Here is a 14,016-nt window from a genome sequence, read left to right as displayed (position 1 = left end):
ATCAGGTCACACCCACATTTGGGGCACATTTTCCTGAAGCTGTACAGGTTTCATTGCATCATAAAGAACATAACACATCCATTGGAGAATCTGTTTTATTTCAAATATCCTGAATAAAGAAAGTGCTTAATTCCATTTTAGTGACCTCTGTAAACATCTGACGGATTATCTGGATTTTGTCCCATGTGTAAGACTATTGTGCTGAAGTTTTCAGCTAGTGTAAAATCCGTCCAAGACTGTTCTGTTGTGTTCCAAAAACAACCTCATATGAACTGGATTAGACACATCCTTTGAGAAAATTAAGAGTCTAAGCACTGTCAAAAACTTGATGAGAAGAATTGAAAAGAATACAAACAAAACAAAGGGAGTATTCCTATGAAGCCTGTCATCTGTGGGAGATGTTAACACATTTCAGAAAGCATAGCAAGGAGGAATAACTACCCAAGTAAGTCTAGGAGTTATTGACTGCTACAGCCGTGTTACTAGCTCTCTGGAATGCTCTCCCCACCTGCATAGGCTGGGTTTTAGCCTTCTTAGAAAGGGCATTGTTTGCCCTTGAGAAGTAGTTAAATTTTTCAGCCTCTCTATTGGCAGCTTCTGCTTCTAAGGAGGTAGATTAAAAAAATTGTAAAAAAGAAAGAGAGTGAGTTCCAAAAAGGCCTCCTTCTCCACTGAACTTACTCACAAGAAAACAATGTGCAGATATCCCTGTTCGAAGAAGGCACAGTGGGAGAAATTACCAAACTCCGCTTCAGCCATCTGCTTTTTCAGATCCTGCATTTCATTTGTCATGCTTTTGTGTGAAGTGAAAGCAGATCACTTTGCAGTTGCTACTAATAATCCCTACCTCTTGCTACCTTCTTTTAGCCCAGTAAATGTGAAGAATGCCCCTTGCTTGGATTACCACTTGGGAGACAGGTATTTTCTTGATACCCTGAAGTATCATCATCACCCTATACTGAGGGTGATGAATTAAGCTGACTTTGGACATCGTGAAGATAACAGGAAGGAGTTATCTCATGGAAGCACAAGAGAAACACCCTTTTATTGAAGAGATTTGAGTTTTCAATGTGAAAACAAAATGTGACAGGGAGAGACAGGGCAGCAATGTCTGATAAGTACATGGATACCTGCAAAACTGCATCTGCAAGATTAGAAGTGCTTAATGAACAGAAAGATCTTGAAATATTTTGAATGATGATACATATTTGTTCTGGAACGCTGGGACAAACTTCATTTTTATTAGGTTATTAAAATACGGAGATACTGAACACGCAGTGTAAATACAGTGCATTTATCTTCCTTCTGCAGCCCCTTGTTCAGAATCTCTCTGCTCTACAACCTGGAGTTTTCCTGAGTTGAGCCAATTGCTTTGGTTTTGCAGTGAAGAGGTTTTGTTTCGTATAAACCTGTCTCAGCAATCAAGTACTTTAATTTTGTTACCTAAATGGGATCTTAGCCTGTGTTCTTGCAGGTAAAAGGATAAACTCATTCTGCCTGAAAGCCATGTTGTCAGCTATTTCAGGAGCTGCAGTTTTGGAAAGATGGGAGGCCATGTCATTTATTTTGGTTTGGGAGGTTAGAAACAAAAGCACATGAAACTAAGGGCATTTCTGTTGCATGATTGTCCAGGGAAAGAAAAAATAATTTACAGAAAACACTACGCACCTAGAAACACTTCGTAAGTACACAATGGGAACATTCATTCATAGCTCTTTCAATTCCTTACTGTTTTACAGATCCCGATACGTACTGTGTGTTTCAAGATAAGAAGTATCGTGTAGGAGAAAGATGGCATCCTTATCTAGAACCCTATGGCCTTGTTTACTGTGTTAATTGTCTTTGCTCCGAGGTAGGACTGCTGAGTTATTGATCCTACAACTTCTTCTACTTGCTTAATTGACTATGTTGTATCTACAATTTGACGCACTGTTTTCACTAGTGGGTGCTGATCATGCTGCAGGAAACAGAGGCAGGTGATCCTAGTGAAGGGAAAACATTTATGGAGAAGGCCAATACTGGCAAAAAAATACTTGCATGGGGGAGACAAAACAGGTCCTCAACTAGCCAGAAGCTTTGTCAATGCTGAGCATTACATGTAGATTAATTGGACTCCTCTACCTAAAGACATAATCCTTGCAGTTCCATCAATTATGCTGATCCTGAATTTGGTAGTGTCCACATCTTCAGAGGCATTTCAAAGCATCTGCTCCCCTAAAGTGCTGAAGGAACAGGCTTGGGTATCACCATTTGTAAACATCTATGAAAAAAGAATGAGATGCTGAAAAATGAAAACAGGGTATGCGGAGCAGTGAGGAGAGGTCCTTGGCTACCATCAGGTGGTGCCTGATATGAAGACACAGCAGTCATAGATCCCCTAAGTATGTCATATAAAGCTGGGGGGGGGGGAGGGGGGCAGGAAAATGAGGGCAGAATATGTCCCTTGGAGTACTTAAAAATGACTAAACAATAAGGGATCTTAATCACTAACACATGAGACACTCCAGATGCTGAGTTTTGTCTGCTGCATGTAATGCAGAATAAAGTTTTCTTGGCCGTTTTCCCCCCTAAAGTGTAAAATATTGGGCCCCTGTGCAGCATTTTCTCTGAGGGATCTGCTACTACAATTTAGTGCAGAGATGCACAAACAGTAGTCCTACAAGCTTGGCTGCATCTCAGATCTGTGCAGCAGAATGTGTCCGCAAGAGAAAAAGCAATGTAGTAGGAAGAGAAGTCCCTGGTTATAGCAAAAAGGAGTTTCCACTTACTTTTGCTGACCTATATGCAAAGCTGAAAACTTGCTCAGAGTCCACAGTGTGGTAAAACACCCATTCCACAAAAATTGCTGGAAGGCTGTGTCTTTGGTGGGGATGAAATTCACCGAAAACTGTAGAGATCTGGATATGAATCGTTGCTCAATGATTTTTAGGATGATGATAGACAGTCTGGAGGGATAGGAAAGTGCTTGGGATGCTCCTCTAGAGAACAGTACTGCTGTGATCCAGACATACCCATGCACTGTGAGGCTTCAACAAATGGAGTATATTTTATTTCTTTTCTTAGCCCAGGGGCATGGAAGACCAGAGTGACAGTTCAGGGCAACAAGGCTAGTAAAGAAGGAAACTGCTTGTGGTAATTACCAATACATGCAGCTCAGAATTGATTCTGGACTCTACTCCCTTGTTTGCTCTGTTCTACTTTTGTTGTACCGTAAGGGTCCAAAATGTAACTTGGTGTTATTTCAACAGTGAGGATGGTGAAGGATCTCTGGGATGTGGCTCTTCTAGCCTGAAAGGAAGATGCCAAATAACAACTGCAGCATCCAGTCATTCATTTGAATTTGTCCTGGCCAAAATATGTGCCCTCAGAACACTGACCTACAGTAAAAGCTCCAGATCATCAGGAAACTCCCAATGATTTATAATTGTAATAAAATTAAGGCTAGATAAAGCATTAGAAGACATGCCATGACACAGTGGAAGCACAGACCTTAAACCAAATATTACAGCAGAAAAAATGAAAGTTAAGTGTGCCACAGACTGCAAATAGGAGAGACCTAAGTGTAGCCCGCCTATGATTCCCTGGCAGTAGGTCAGTTAGGCAAAGGATATGTACAGAGTCTGAACCAGCAACCTACACCCTCACATTGCAGAGAAAAGCAAAAAAAATAAATCCCCCGGGGTCTTCATCACTAGTGTGACCAAAATTTCTTGTGGCCTCAAATATAATGATCCATATGATCTCTGCATAAAACAAGCCACATCAGCCAGGCAACAGACCGAGATCTGTGTTCCATCTCTAAACAGTCTGTCCATCCATCCTCCCCAACACACACACTTCTAATGTTTAAGAAAAAGGTGAGACAAATTAACTAAACAGAGGACAAATTATTCAGCCTGGGATTAAAAAAATAATAATAAATAAAACCCCCCAAACTTTCCTGGTTTTGTGTGTATGTAGTACTGTATTTTCACAAGTTATAATCTACATACTTAAACCAGAATAAAACAAAACATAACTCAGTGTTCTTAGCCTGATCCTCTTTCTTTTACAACGCCTCCTTCCCCACCCCTGCAATACACAGTGGAGACTGTTGACTGTTACTGTCAGGTGAATTGGAGCACTCACCATTTGTCAGATCATTATTTTACTCTTTAAAATACAGCAGCTTTTTGCTTACGTTCATAGATCTCCAGACTTCAGGGGCTAAAAGGAATGCTCTCCACACTTAGCACTGCTAACACAGTTCGGGAAGCACTGTAACTCTTTGAGTATGTGATGCAGAAATGCTAACCATGGCCCTGACTCACAGAGGCCTACAGGAGCTCAAGTCCTGTTGTAGTCAGTAGGGCTTGGTCTCCCAAATATCACTGCAAATCGAAGCATAAGATCAGTCTTACCAAGCACAAGATCAGTTAAAATAGTTCTGTCCTGCTGCGAACAGTGGAGTACTGCAGGCAGCTCTGAGGAGGGAAACAGGCCTGCAGAATTTTTATCACAGCTGATCATGCACAGAGAGTAAACATTCACCTCAGGAGATTTCCAAGACTAATAATTAAAAAGGGAGTGAGGCCATGGAACAGGTCAAGTAAGCAAAATGGAGCCAGGCCAGCAGGCAGTGCCCAGCCATTCCTCTACAGTAGTGCTTTCCAGGCTCTGGGATGATGGTCTACTGGGCAAGGAGCTGTGCAGACCAGTGATAGTCCCTATCCCAGAAAGAGCCTACAGCCTAAAATTTGCTCCTCCTCTATAAAATCAGTATATTTATTTTCAATTATCATTGGAAACAGATGGTGATATAATTTTTAGTGTTTCTTTCCAAAGCAGATGCACAAATGCAGTTTGTGGGTAGTAATGACCTAACAATATGATTCCAGCCTGTGGTCTGCAGATATTTAGGAGGCAATGGATTATTTTGAAAGAGATGGCTAGAAAAGCCTATGCATATGCTATCTAAGGAAGTCTGCACCTCCACTGGAAACATTTCAGTGCTCCAGAAGGCATATGAAAATGAAGTGGGTTTATTCCTGACACTACCCAAAACTACAGTCACGGCATAGTATCAGTGTTCATGCTGAAAGATCTTTCTTGCTATAAACATGAGCAACTCAGAGCTAAATTAGGAGGATGAATTATAGATGGGAAATGGGAATTTTAAATGGATAGTCTTTTCTGGTTACAGACACTAGACACTGGAGAATGAAAAATCCCTGCGTTTTAATTATAAGTCAAACTTAGATGTGGTCAGATACAATATTATGTTAATGACATGAATAATGAACACCATTCCCAAGACTTGCTCATATTTCTTAGAAGAATGGCTACTTACCAACTCGTGTTTTTTGTCTACTGGAGAACCCATAAAATGAAAACAAAAGACTCTCCACAGTTTTCAGGAACAATTACAGACGCTATTGTCTCTTGCGGTCTTGAACTAACCCTCACTGGGGGATATCTCAGAGACCTACCATTCATTATCTGTGTCTTAGTTTTGGAAATGCAATTCCTAAGCATAATCTGCTCAAAAGAAAACCACATATGAAGATTTTTGCAATCCATTTTTAGGCACTTTCTCTGATTTTAATGTTTGTATGAATTTCTGCTACATTCTGAACTCCAGCATAAATTCAGCAGCAGTGAAAGTAGTCTGGGCTTGCCCTGGCATGAGTGAAATCAGCATGTTGTAAAAAGTCATTTGTTTTTAAAATATCTAGATGCAGAATAGAACATGGAAATTGTTGAGACAGCCCATTTCATTGAAGTATTGTATTATTTTCCACCTGCAGAATGGAAATGTACTGTGCAGCAGAATAAGATGCCCAAGTCTACACTGTCCTTCCCCTGTGCATGTACCACAGCTGTGCTGCCCACGATGCCCAGGTAATTTCTAATAATGACATACAGTCCTTTCTGAAATAGTTATTTAATATTCTGAGTAACAGGAAAATTAAATGTCTGTGCCAGAAATCTTCTGTGAAGTAAACATCCTTCTATATCCATTTAGGTCATGAGCAGCTTGTCTACTGTGAGTTACAGTATTTCCTGTGGTGGTTTCTTTTTAGGAAAACATAAGTATAGATTTGGGAAGGGATCAGGAAAGCTACTAAGTCCAGTCCCCTACAATCCAGGCAGAAGGTAGCAGAAGTTTTATTGGTTGGGGTCCATGGACCCCATCTCCTTCCCCTATCTCTAAACTCTACCACAATAAAACCCCATCCCACAAACTGCCTAGGTTTCTGCTTTTGGTGCTTTTCATAAGAGCAGGCTAAAATACATCATTATTGCAATGGTTCTCTGTTAACTAGCAATTCAAAATTGGTGTGTCAAATGTGCATTTGTACAGTATCACTGTACAACCAGCCTGGTAACATTTGCCTTTTACATCTCAGCTTCATAATTAGTGGGGACTGTTGTAAATCATAGAAGCAGTGCTGTAGAAGTTTATGACTATATAAATCCAATTGGATACTGTATAGTAAATTCCTCCAGACTGTACATTTATTATATGCTCATTATTAAGAGCCACTGTATGAAAGAGACTAAGCAGGATCTTTCACAAGGCTGTTACAGCGTTCCCGACATGGCCTAATGGCTGGTAGATTTGACTGGAGCTTTTCCTTAAATGTCTGTCTTAGTGGCATTTCCATTTATAAAAGAGTATTCATGCAGCATCATAGAAGGGGGTTTTATTTTACTTTCTCCAGAGAGTTTCATTGTCTGAGGAAAACAGCTACTCCTTGACCAAAACCTGTGAGCAGGAGGCAGTACACAATGGTGGAAGGACATGACTGCACAAGCCAGTTTGCTGTTCAGCTGGGATTGGAGTGTGTTCATTTCACTTACTGGAAAATAAGTGTCACCCAGCTGTCAATTTTTGGTAGGATCTGTCCTGACAATTATATACGTCTGTCTGTCAGATGTATATATCAATATCTGATCTAGATATCTAGAATCCTTTTTTAATCAGTGATGAGGAAGCAGCATTTTATGCACAAAACTTGTCTGATGCCATTATGCCACTCTTCTTGTGTGCTGGGAGGAGATTCATCCCATTCAACTTTACATCTACCACTTTGGCATCTAGTTGATGGCAGAGTTTTATCTATGATGGTTTAATACACAGGAAAGAAAGTTTGTAAAGTAGCGTGCTTTATTTGACCAACGAGTGCTGTTTGTTACATTAAGTGGTAAGATGCTGGCAACATGAACTCCTTTTCTGTTTTCAGATCAAAAGAAGGACTGGTGTGCCCAAAATCTGGTCTGTTTTTTTAGCTAGTCTAAACTTCACTTGGCAAGGGAATCATTTAGATACCCTTTATAGCTGTTGGAAATGTGCTGTCCCCAGAGGGTGATTCATTCTGTCACCCAGATTGAGAAGAATTTTTCCCTGCCTGTCTCTCTCCACTGATTATTGAGGGAGCACAGGCAAATAGCTTATGCTAGATGCTTGCTTTTTTGACAGCTTAAGTTTAATCACAGAAATCCCACTCAGTATGTAACTGGCATTTGGGGTCAGGAACTTTTTTCTTTTTTTTTTTTTTTAATATCTCTGTACAGTATTTAGTATGGAAACATTAATGCTTTTAGATTAACCGGTTTTGCTTCAAGTGCTCTTGAACTGTTTGGCTTTTTTCTCTTCATGAGGCTGTAAATGTCCTGATACCTATCAAGATTTTAAAACATTCTACGATGACCTAGTAAGGAAGAGTAAGTGACCCTGTAAATTCCCACATCATTCTTATAAAATTAAGTTCTTGCTATTCACAGACTTCAGCTAGAGTTTTGTACTAGTGTTTAAACTGATAAATCCAGAAAATTATCAGAACAAGTCTTTCCTGAATTGTGACCCATTATCTTCTCTTAACTGCTCCTAGAATCTGTCTGTAGTCTATCATCTGCTACATATGATGGGCCATTAAATTGCTGGCTGGGCAGCATCTCATTAAAAATGGGAATTTCACTAAAGTTTATTTTTTTCTTAACTGAATCTGTAATTCAGATGGATCTGCATCAATGTTAGGCAAAAGAGGACCAGAAATCTCCTGTGATTTCAGGGTTTATTTGCATTCTGCTTTCTGCAGTGATAATGCGTATCATATTTGGTGCTCCTTCAGTGGTAATGTTTGTGCCTGATCTGAATAGGAATCTCAAGCATTCTTGCACATTTTATGCCAGCTTTCCATTGCTATGTGTCTGGCATACAATGTCTTTTGTGCGGCATCCCATGATATGCAGGCAATTCACTTCTCTGGTTTCCCTGGTTATTTTTTAATGGAACGTGTCAGAGCTCTGGCCGTTAGCCATCCATTCGAAATACTCTCATAAATGCCTATTATTTTCTGTCATGTATGTTTCCCCATGGTTTCTCAAGCTGCATTTCAGAAACGAGTAGCGCACAGTGACTTCGGGCTCTTCCTCCTACCTTTCTGCAGGCCTTGTAGATTCTAAGTTCCCAAATAACTGCCTCCTTATTTAATGAAGCAGAGGTAATGCCAGGAGGCAGCAATTTTCATTGGAAACTGAACTTCATAGCTACCTACGTGGAGGAGCTGTTGAAGGGGTTCCTTTGAGAAAAGTTGGCACTGCTCTCCCCGTGGAATTAATGTCTCCTGCATCCATAGTGACACTGGACTTGCAGACACAAAGAGATGCAGTGTTTGTATCCTGTCTCCCTAGCACCAGCCACCGTGAATCTTAAGTAGCTGTCAGACATATGTTATGAAGCATCTTCTGCTTTTCACCAGTGGTTCAATCTTACCAGTTTCTACCACAGATTCACTGCTCACTTTTTTTTTTTAAAACTTATTCTTTCTAGCATTGACGAAATCCAGACCTTGCGTCTTGTAAATCCAGACCTTGTGTCTTGTACAGAACTAGATATTCTGAAAAGTATGTTACTGTCTGAAGTAGATCTTATCATCACACATATGTAACCAAAAATAGTAAGTTCGCATTCATTGGGACTCTTTTTACTCTCTTTACTGTTTTATTAGTGAGACCTAACAGGACATCATGTGCTTCTGACCTTGAATGCCTTCCTTCCACCTCAGGATGTTCCAGGCATCATCAGAGGAGAGGAGATTTTATAGAGTCAGGGAGAGAATTCACCATCATTCTTGGAGCTGGATCAGCTCTTGAGCTAGAGTGGACTTCAGACCTCCCCCCTTCCATCATGAAAATAAACTTCATAGAATCATAGAATTGTCTAGGTTGGAAGGGACCTTTAAGATCATCTAGTCCAACCATCAACCTAACTCTCAGAAAAGTCATCACTAAACCATGTCATTAAGCACTATGTCAACCCGTCTTTTAAATACCTCCAGGGATGGTGCCTCAACCACTTGCTGGGCAGCCCACTCCAATGCTTAATAACCCTTTCAGTGTAAAAATTTTTCCTAATATCCAATCTGAACCTCCGCTGGTGCAACTTGAGGCTGTTTCCTCTTGTCCTGTCACCTGTGACTTGGGATACTGACCCCCACCTTCCTACAACCTCCTTTCAAGTAGTCATGTACAAGCCCTTCAAGCATTTAGCTGCAGCTCTCTTTTATGGCACTACTATGGACAGTGCCTTTATAAATGTGTATCATTTCTACATGGAACAATTGTGAACCAAAGCATTTAGAGTCTAGTTAAAAGATCTCAAATTTTTGATTACACTCTGGAATATGTAAATCTCAGCTGGAGGAAGCTTACTTTGAAGCAAAAATGCAAAATTGCAGGATTTAGAAAGGGTTTCCATATTCCACTTGCTGGTTTGATTTCTTAGCAGATAAGGGTGCATACTGATGTATGAATCAGCCCATCTGGCTCCAGTATTTTTAAGCTTGCTGCCCCAACTAAACATACTGACTTCCAAGAACGTTCATGATTAGTAACACATTTAAGTTTAAGCTCCTTTGGTACTATGATTTTTCTGTATCAAATTCAAACCACTTTTCTGATGTAATTTTTGTTCTTCTTTAGATATTGAAATAACAACAAAATGCCAGGTGGTACATATATACATAGCTGGACTAAATACAAAGATGAACCAGATCAGGTATCTCACAATAGTGGTCTGAGAACATCACCTAAAAATAAATGAGACTATGTCTGCACAGGAGACTGCAGCATGACATAATAATACCTGTATCTTTGAACTAGCTATTTTAGATCCTGGAAGCCTAGTTAGGACAGTGCAGAACTCACTGCGCTGCAAAACTCACTTCAGAAGCAGGAAAAATGCCCCTGCAATGAGCTCAGTGCTACCTTCTCTCAATTCCTTCCAGTAACTGAGCAGTAACTGCACTCTGTAGTGTAGATACTGTTAAAGACTCAGCCTTGCAAGGTGCTAATATACATCATATATGTAAACACAGAAGCATGTGTATAATACAGTGTATCATCTCACACTGAATTATGACCAAAATCTTCAACCTGGGCTGTTGGAATGCTCTGATGGAACGACTTTCCATTGCAGAATGCATGTACAATAAACCAATTGGTGAAGAGACTTTGGGTTTTATGCAGCTCACACACACAATGCTCCCAGGCTCTCAGTTCTAGTCTTCTTACCCTTCCATTCAGAAAGACCCAATCTATTTCACAAATATTTGTGGGATGGAGGAAGGCATATTGTGCCTAACTCTTCCATTCTCTATGCAATTCTTGTTGCTACCACCTACCCTTCTCATATCACCTCAGTGAGAAACACAGCCCAGAACTCACTGAAGTTACAAGGAAATTTAATTGCCTTAAATAGATGGGTGTGAGGCCTGAGTAGGAAAGAGAAAAAAATACACAAATGTGGTAATATTAAGAGATGTTCAGGTGGTCTCTTACTGAGCAGATACTGTTTTCCATGCTGTTAGTAAAAGAACAGTCGTGACCTCCCATATAAAATGTATCTCTGTTGACTGATGCTACACTTCTGAAATTGAAGTCAGAAAAACTTCATATCCTGAATTCCAGACCAAAACCAGAATATTATAGGAATATTCAAGATCCAGAATTTTTATGAGTAACCTGGCAAAGGGCTGTGCCTTAAGTGATATACATGGTTCAACAACCTCAGTATTTAATGAGAATTTGGAGATGGATCCAGACTTCACACATGACTTGCAAAACTTTAGAACTCTCCACTGTCCAAAAGATCAGATCTCTGCCCTACCATGAAAGATCTTCAAGGTTCTCAACACTGACAAGTTGCAAACACAGAAACCCTTTTCCTTTCTCTGCGTTAATCAGTCGTTCTATTGCCTAAGTCCTCAGGCAGCAGAATTTCTTCATGAACTGTGCTGCCTAACACTCACTTTCCATCTTACCCCATAAAAAGATTTGAGACCATTGGTCATGCAATAGCAACAACTGGAGAACTTCTTACTATTATTTACTGACAAGAGCAAATTTTACTTTTTTTTAGTGCACATTTGGTTCCTGTGGCGGTACCATAGAATTACAGAGCCATGCTTGTTTATGGTTACTCCACATATACAAACAAGGCAGATATTCATAGCTGGGATATGAAAGACTCACAGAATGTTACACAGCATCAGAGATTAGTGAGATGCTCTGGTTTTTTATAGTCCCAACAATGGGTAGCTGTCAGAGAGTTCAAATAGTTTGTTTAGTTGGAAGTAAATTTTATTTGGAAATATAATTATATAGGCATTCTTGGGAGCTGTCTAATTTTTTCCTATTGATATGCAGTCAGATAATTCTGTTTGGTTTGTGATGTGCCTTTGTTGCTAGCTTCATAAGAAATGTTTGCTGTCACAGCCAGATGGAGGTTATCACTTGTTTCCATTCTGCTTTTTTGACTATAAAAATTCAAACGATCTATGTGTAAGTCAGCATCCAAAATGCTCTGAAAAAATATGTACCTTCCCACATGGATAACAGAATTAGAACTTCCATTCTTTGGACTGACATGATAGGATAGGATAGGATGGGCTGCTCAGAATTTTTCCAAGATAACTTCCAAGAGCTTCAAAGATGCTTCAGAGAGGATTCAACATGCACTAAAGCTTCACTCAATTTGTTTCCTTGACTGGGAGAGTGATTGGTAGATTCATATAGTGGTTCAACCTTAAAGCGGGAATTAAAATGGAGCAACCTAGAAAGTGTTTTATGACTCCTTCATAGTTTTTCTGGGCAATTTTTTATGCCACTATAAAAGAAAACACAGGAAATTAAGCTGCAGAAAATATATTAAAATAATGTGAAGAGCTTGACTTTAGCCCTAGAAAGCTAAAAAACAACCAACACCCTTTTGAATGTTTGAACTGAAACTACATCTTTGCCTTGAATCTGTATGAAAATTCATACTGTCTAGATAAGGTGCTACTAGTTCCTTCAAGCAATGAGTTTCATACACTTTCTACTGCCTGACCATATTAAAGACTAGCTGTTGCGATTAACTCTGAATTACCTTGGAGTTTTTAGAGCTTAACCTGGTCCTTGAAGTTATTTTAATGTGAAGAATTTTGTGGCTTAATATCTTTGACACCTGCACCTCTGAGAGGCACATATGGATTTTGTTTAGAACTTGTGTTTGCAGTTTTTGGATAGTGCACGACTTTTCAATCCAAATTTATTGTCAGTCTCAGTCAGTGCTTTAAAAACAACATTGTTGCACTGTTTTTGTTGTTTTTTAAAGAGACCTTCACACATCATCTGTGTTTCTTTAAATCATAGATTTATAATAAGTTGGATTGTGATGCACGGCCGAGGGAAAAGGCTAAATGCAGATGGACTGAAGGTTGATCCACAGTCTACTGTAGTCAATCAACAGATTTCTATTAGCTTTGATAGTTTTTGGACTCAGGCTTCTATGAAAACAGATGCAGTTATTGACTGTGATATAGTTCCCTCTCTAGAAATGCTAAGGAGTATAGTAGAAATATGAGACAGAAGATGAAAGAGGAAACTGCCTTTACGCTGTACCACACAGAGTAGGTGTTTGGGCCAGGTTCCAAATCTATTTAGTTCAATGGACTTCAGATCAGACCTTGAGGTGACACATTCATATAGAGTGGAAACAAAAGTAAAGGGAAGAAATTAAGCAAAGGAATTTTTAATAGGAAAGAAATACATTTGCTCTCCTGTGCTGTGCTATAATCCCCCAAGGAGATCCAGCCACAAAGGTTATTTAAAATAATAGTAGGTGATCTCTAGAAGATAACCTTGCACTGAAACAGTGTTACAGGTTTTCTCTATCTGAGGTTCCTGCATTCTCATGAGACGATGAATCAGGATTTAAGTTTTGGCCATAAAGTAGGTCTAGAATATTTTTCTAGAGCTGTGTGAGAACACTTCTGGAGAAGTGTTTTACCCTTCTTGATGTTACCTTGATAGTGGTAAAAACATTTAACTTTCTAGCAGATGGTGGTTTTGACCTTGCAACAGCCAGTTTGAAACAGCAGTTTGCCCCACCATGTGCTGATGGCACTTAGGGCTCAGTTTAGTTGTCCAGCATGTGTTATCCAAGGTCACCATGACACTTGCCTTCGACAATGTCCCTTGCTCGCTATAATACAGAGATTCCCTGTCTTCCCTGTTTTCTTTATCCTGTCTGCATTTGGCCCCCTCACCAAGCAGCCTCAGCATCACATACTCATGCTAAGGTGGCCAAAAAATGATCACAGAATGTCTTCTCTACTGAAGGCCTTTTTTGGGAAGTAAACCACAGTGTCAGAGTGAGGAAATCCAGATTCCCAGCTATATGCTTCTTTGCACTGGCCCTTCTGGTACAAATGGATCAGAAGATAAGCATTAGTTTGATCTCTAGGTAGAAAGCAAACCTACTGCTGTCACTGTACCTTAGTTTTACTGGAACTGCAGGAAAATCAGCAAGTGCTCTGTGTTATATAAAAGCACTGCTATTTGTGCATGAAATGCACAGCATAAACACAGAAGAATATTATTTATGTCATCTTTTTCCCATATAAACATTAGGATCTTTTTTTAAAGAATATTAAAAAAATACAGTTTGATTTAAACGCATAGCATCAGGGTTAGTTCAATCAAGAGAGT

The 14,016-nt window shown here is 39.6% G+C and overlaps 1 protein-coding gene across 2 annotated transcripts in view; it reads left to right on the top strand.

Moving 5' to 3' along the window:
- CHRDL1 (chordin-like 1) overlaps positions 1 to 14,016 on the top strand; it is a 42,701-nt gene that overhangs the window by 3,759 nt on the left and 24,926 nt on the right. For both annotated transcript variants that reach the window (XM_014955377.1, XM_014955376.1), the window contains exons 3-4: positions 1,740 to 1,852; positions 5,787 to 5,880. In XM_014955377.1, coding sequence (XP_014810863.1) covers positions 1,740 to 1,852; positions 5,787 to 5,880 — 207 coding nt within the window. The remainder of the gene's footprint in view (positions 1 to 1,739; positions 1,853 to 5,786; positions 5,881 to 14,016) is intronic.

The sequence above is a fragment of the Calidris pugnax genome, unplaced genomic scaffold (assembly GCF_001431845.1).
Source record: "Calidris pugnax isolate Ruff unplaced genomic scaffold, ASM143184v1 scaffold38, whole genome shotgun sequence".
Lineage (NCBI taxonomy): Eukaryota > Metazoa > Chordata > Aves > Charadriiformes > Scolopacidae > Calidris > Calidris pugnax.
The sequence above is the reverse complement of the archived record's forward strand: the minus strand, read 5'-3'. Positions and strand labels throughout refer to the sequence as shown.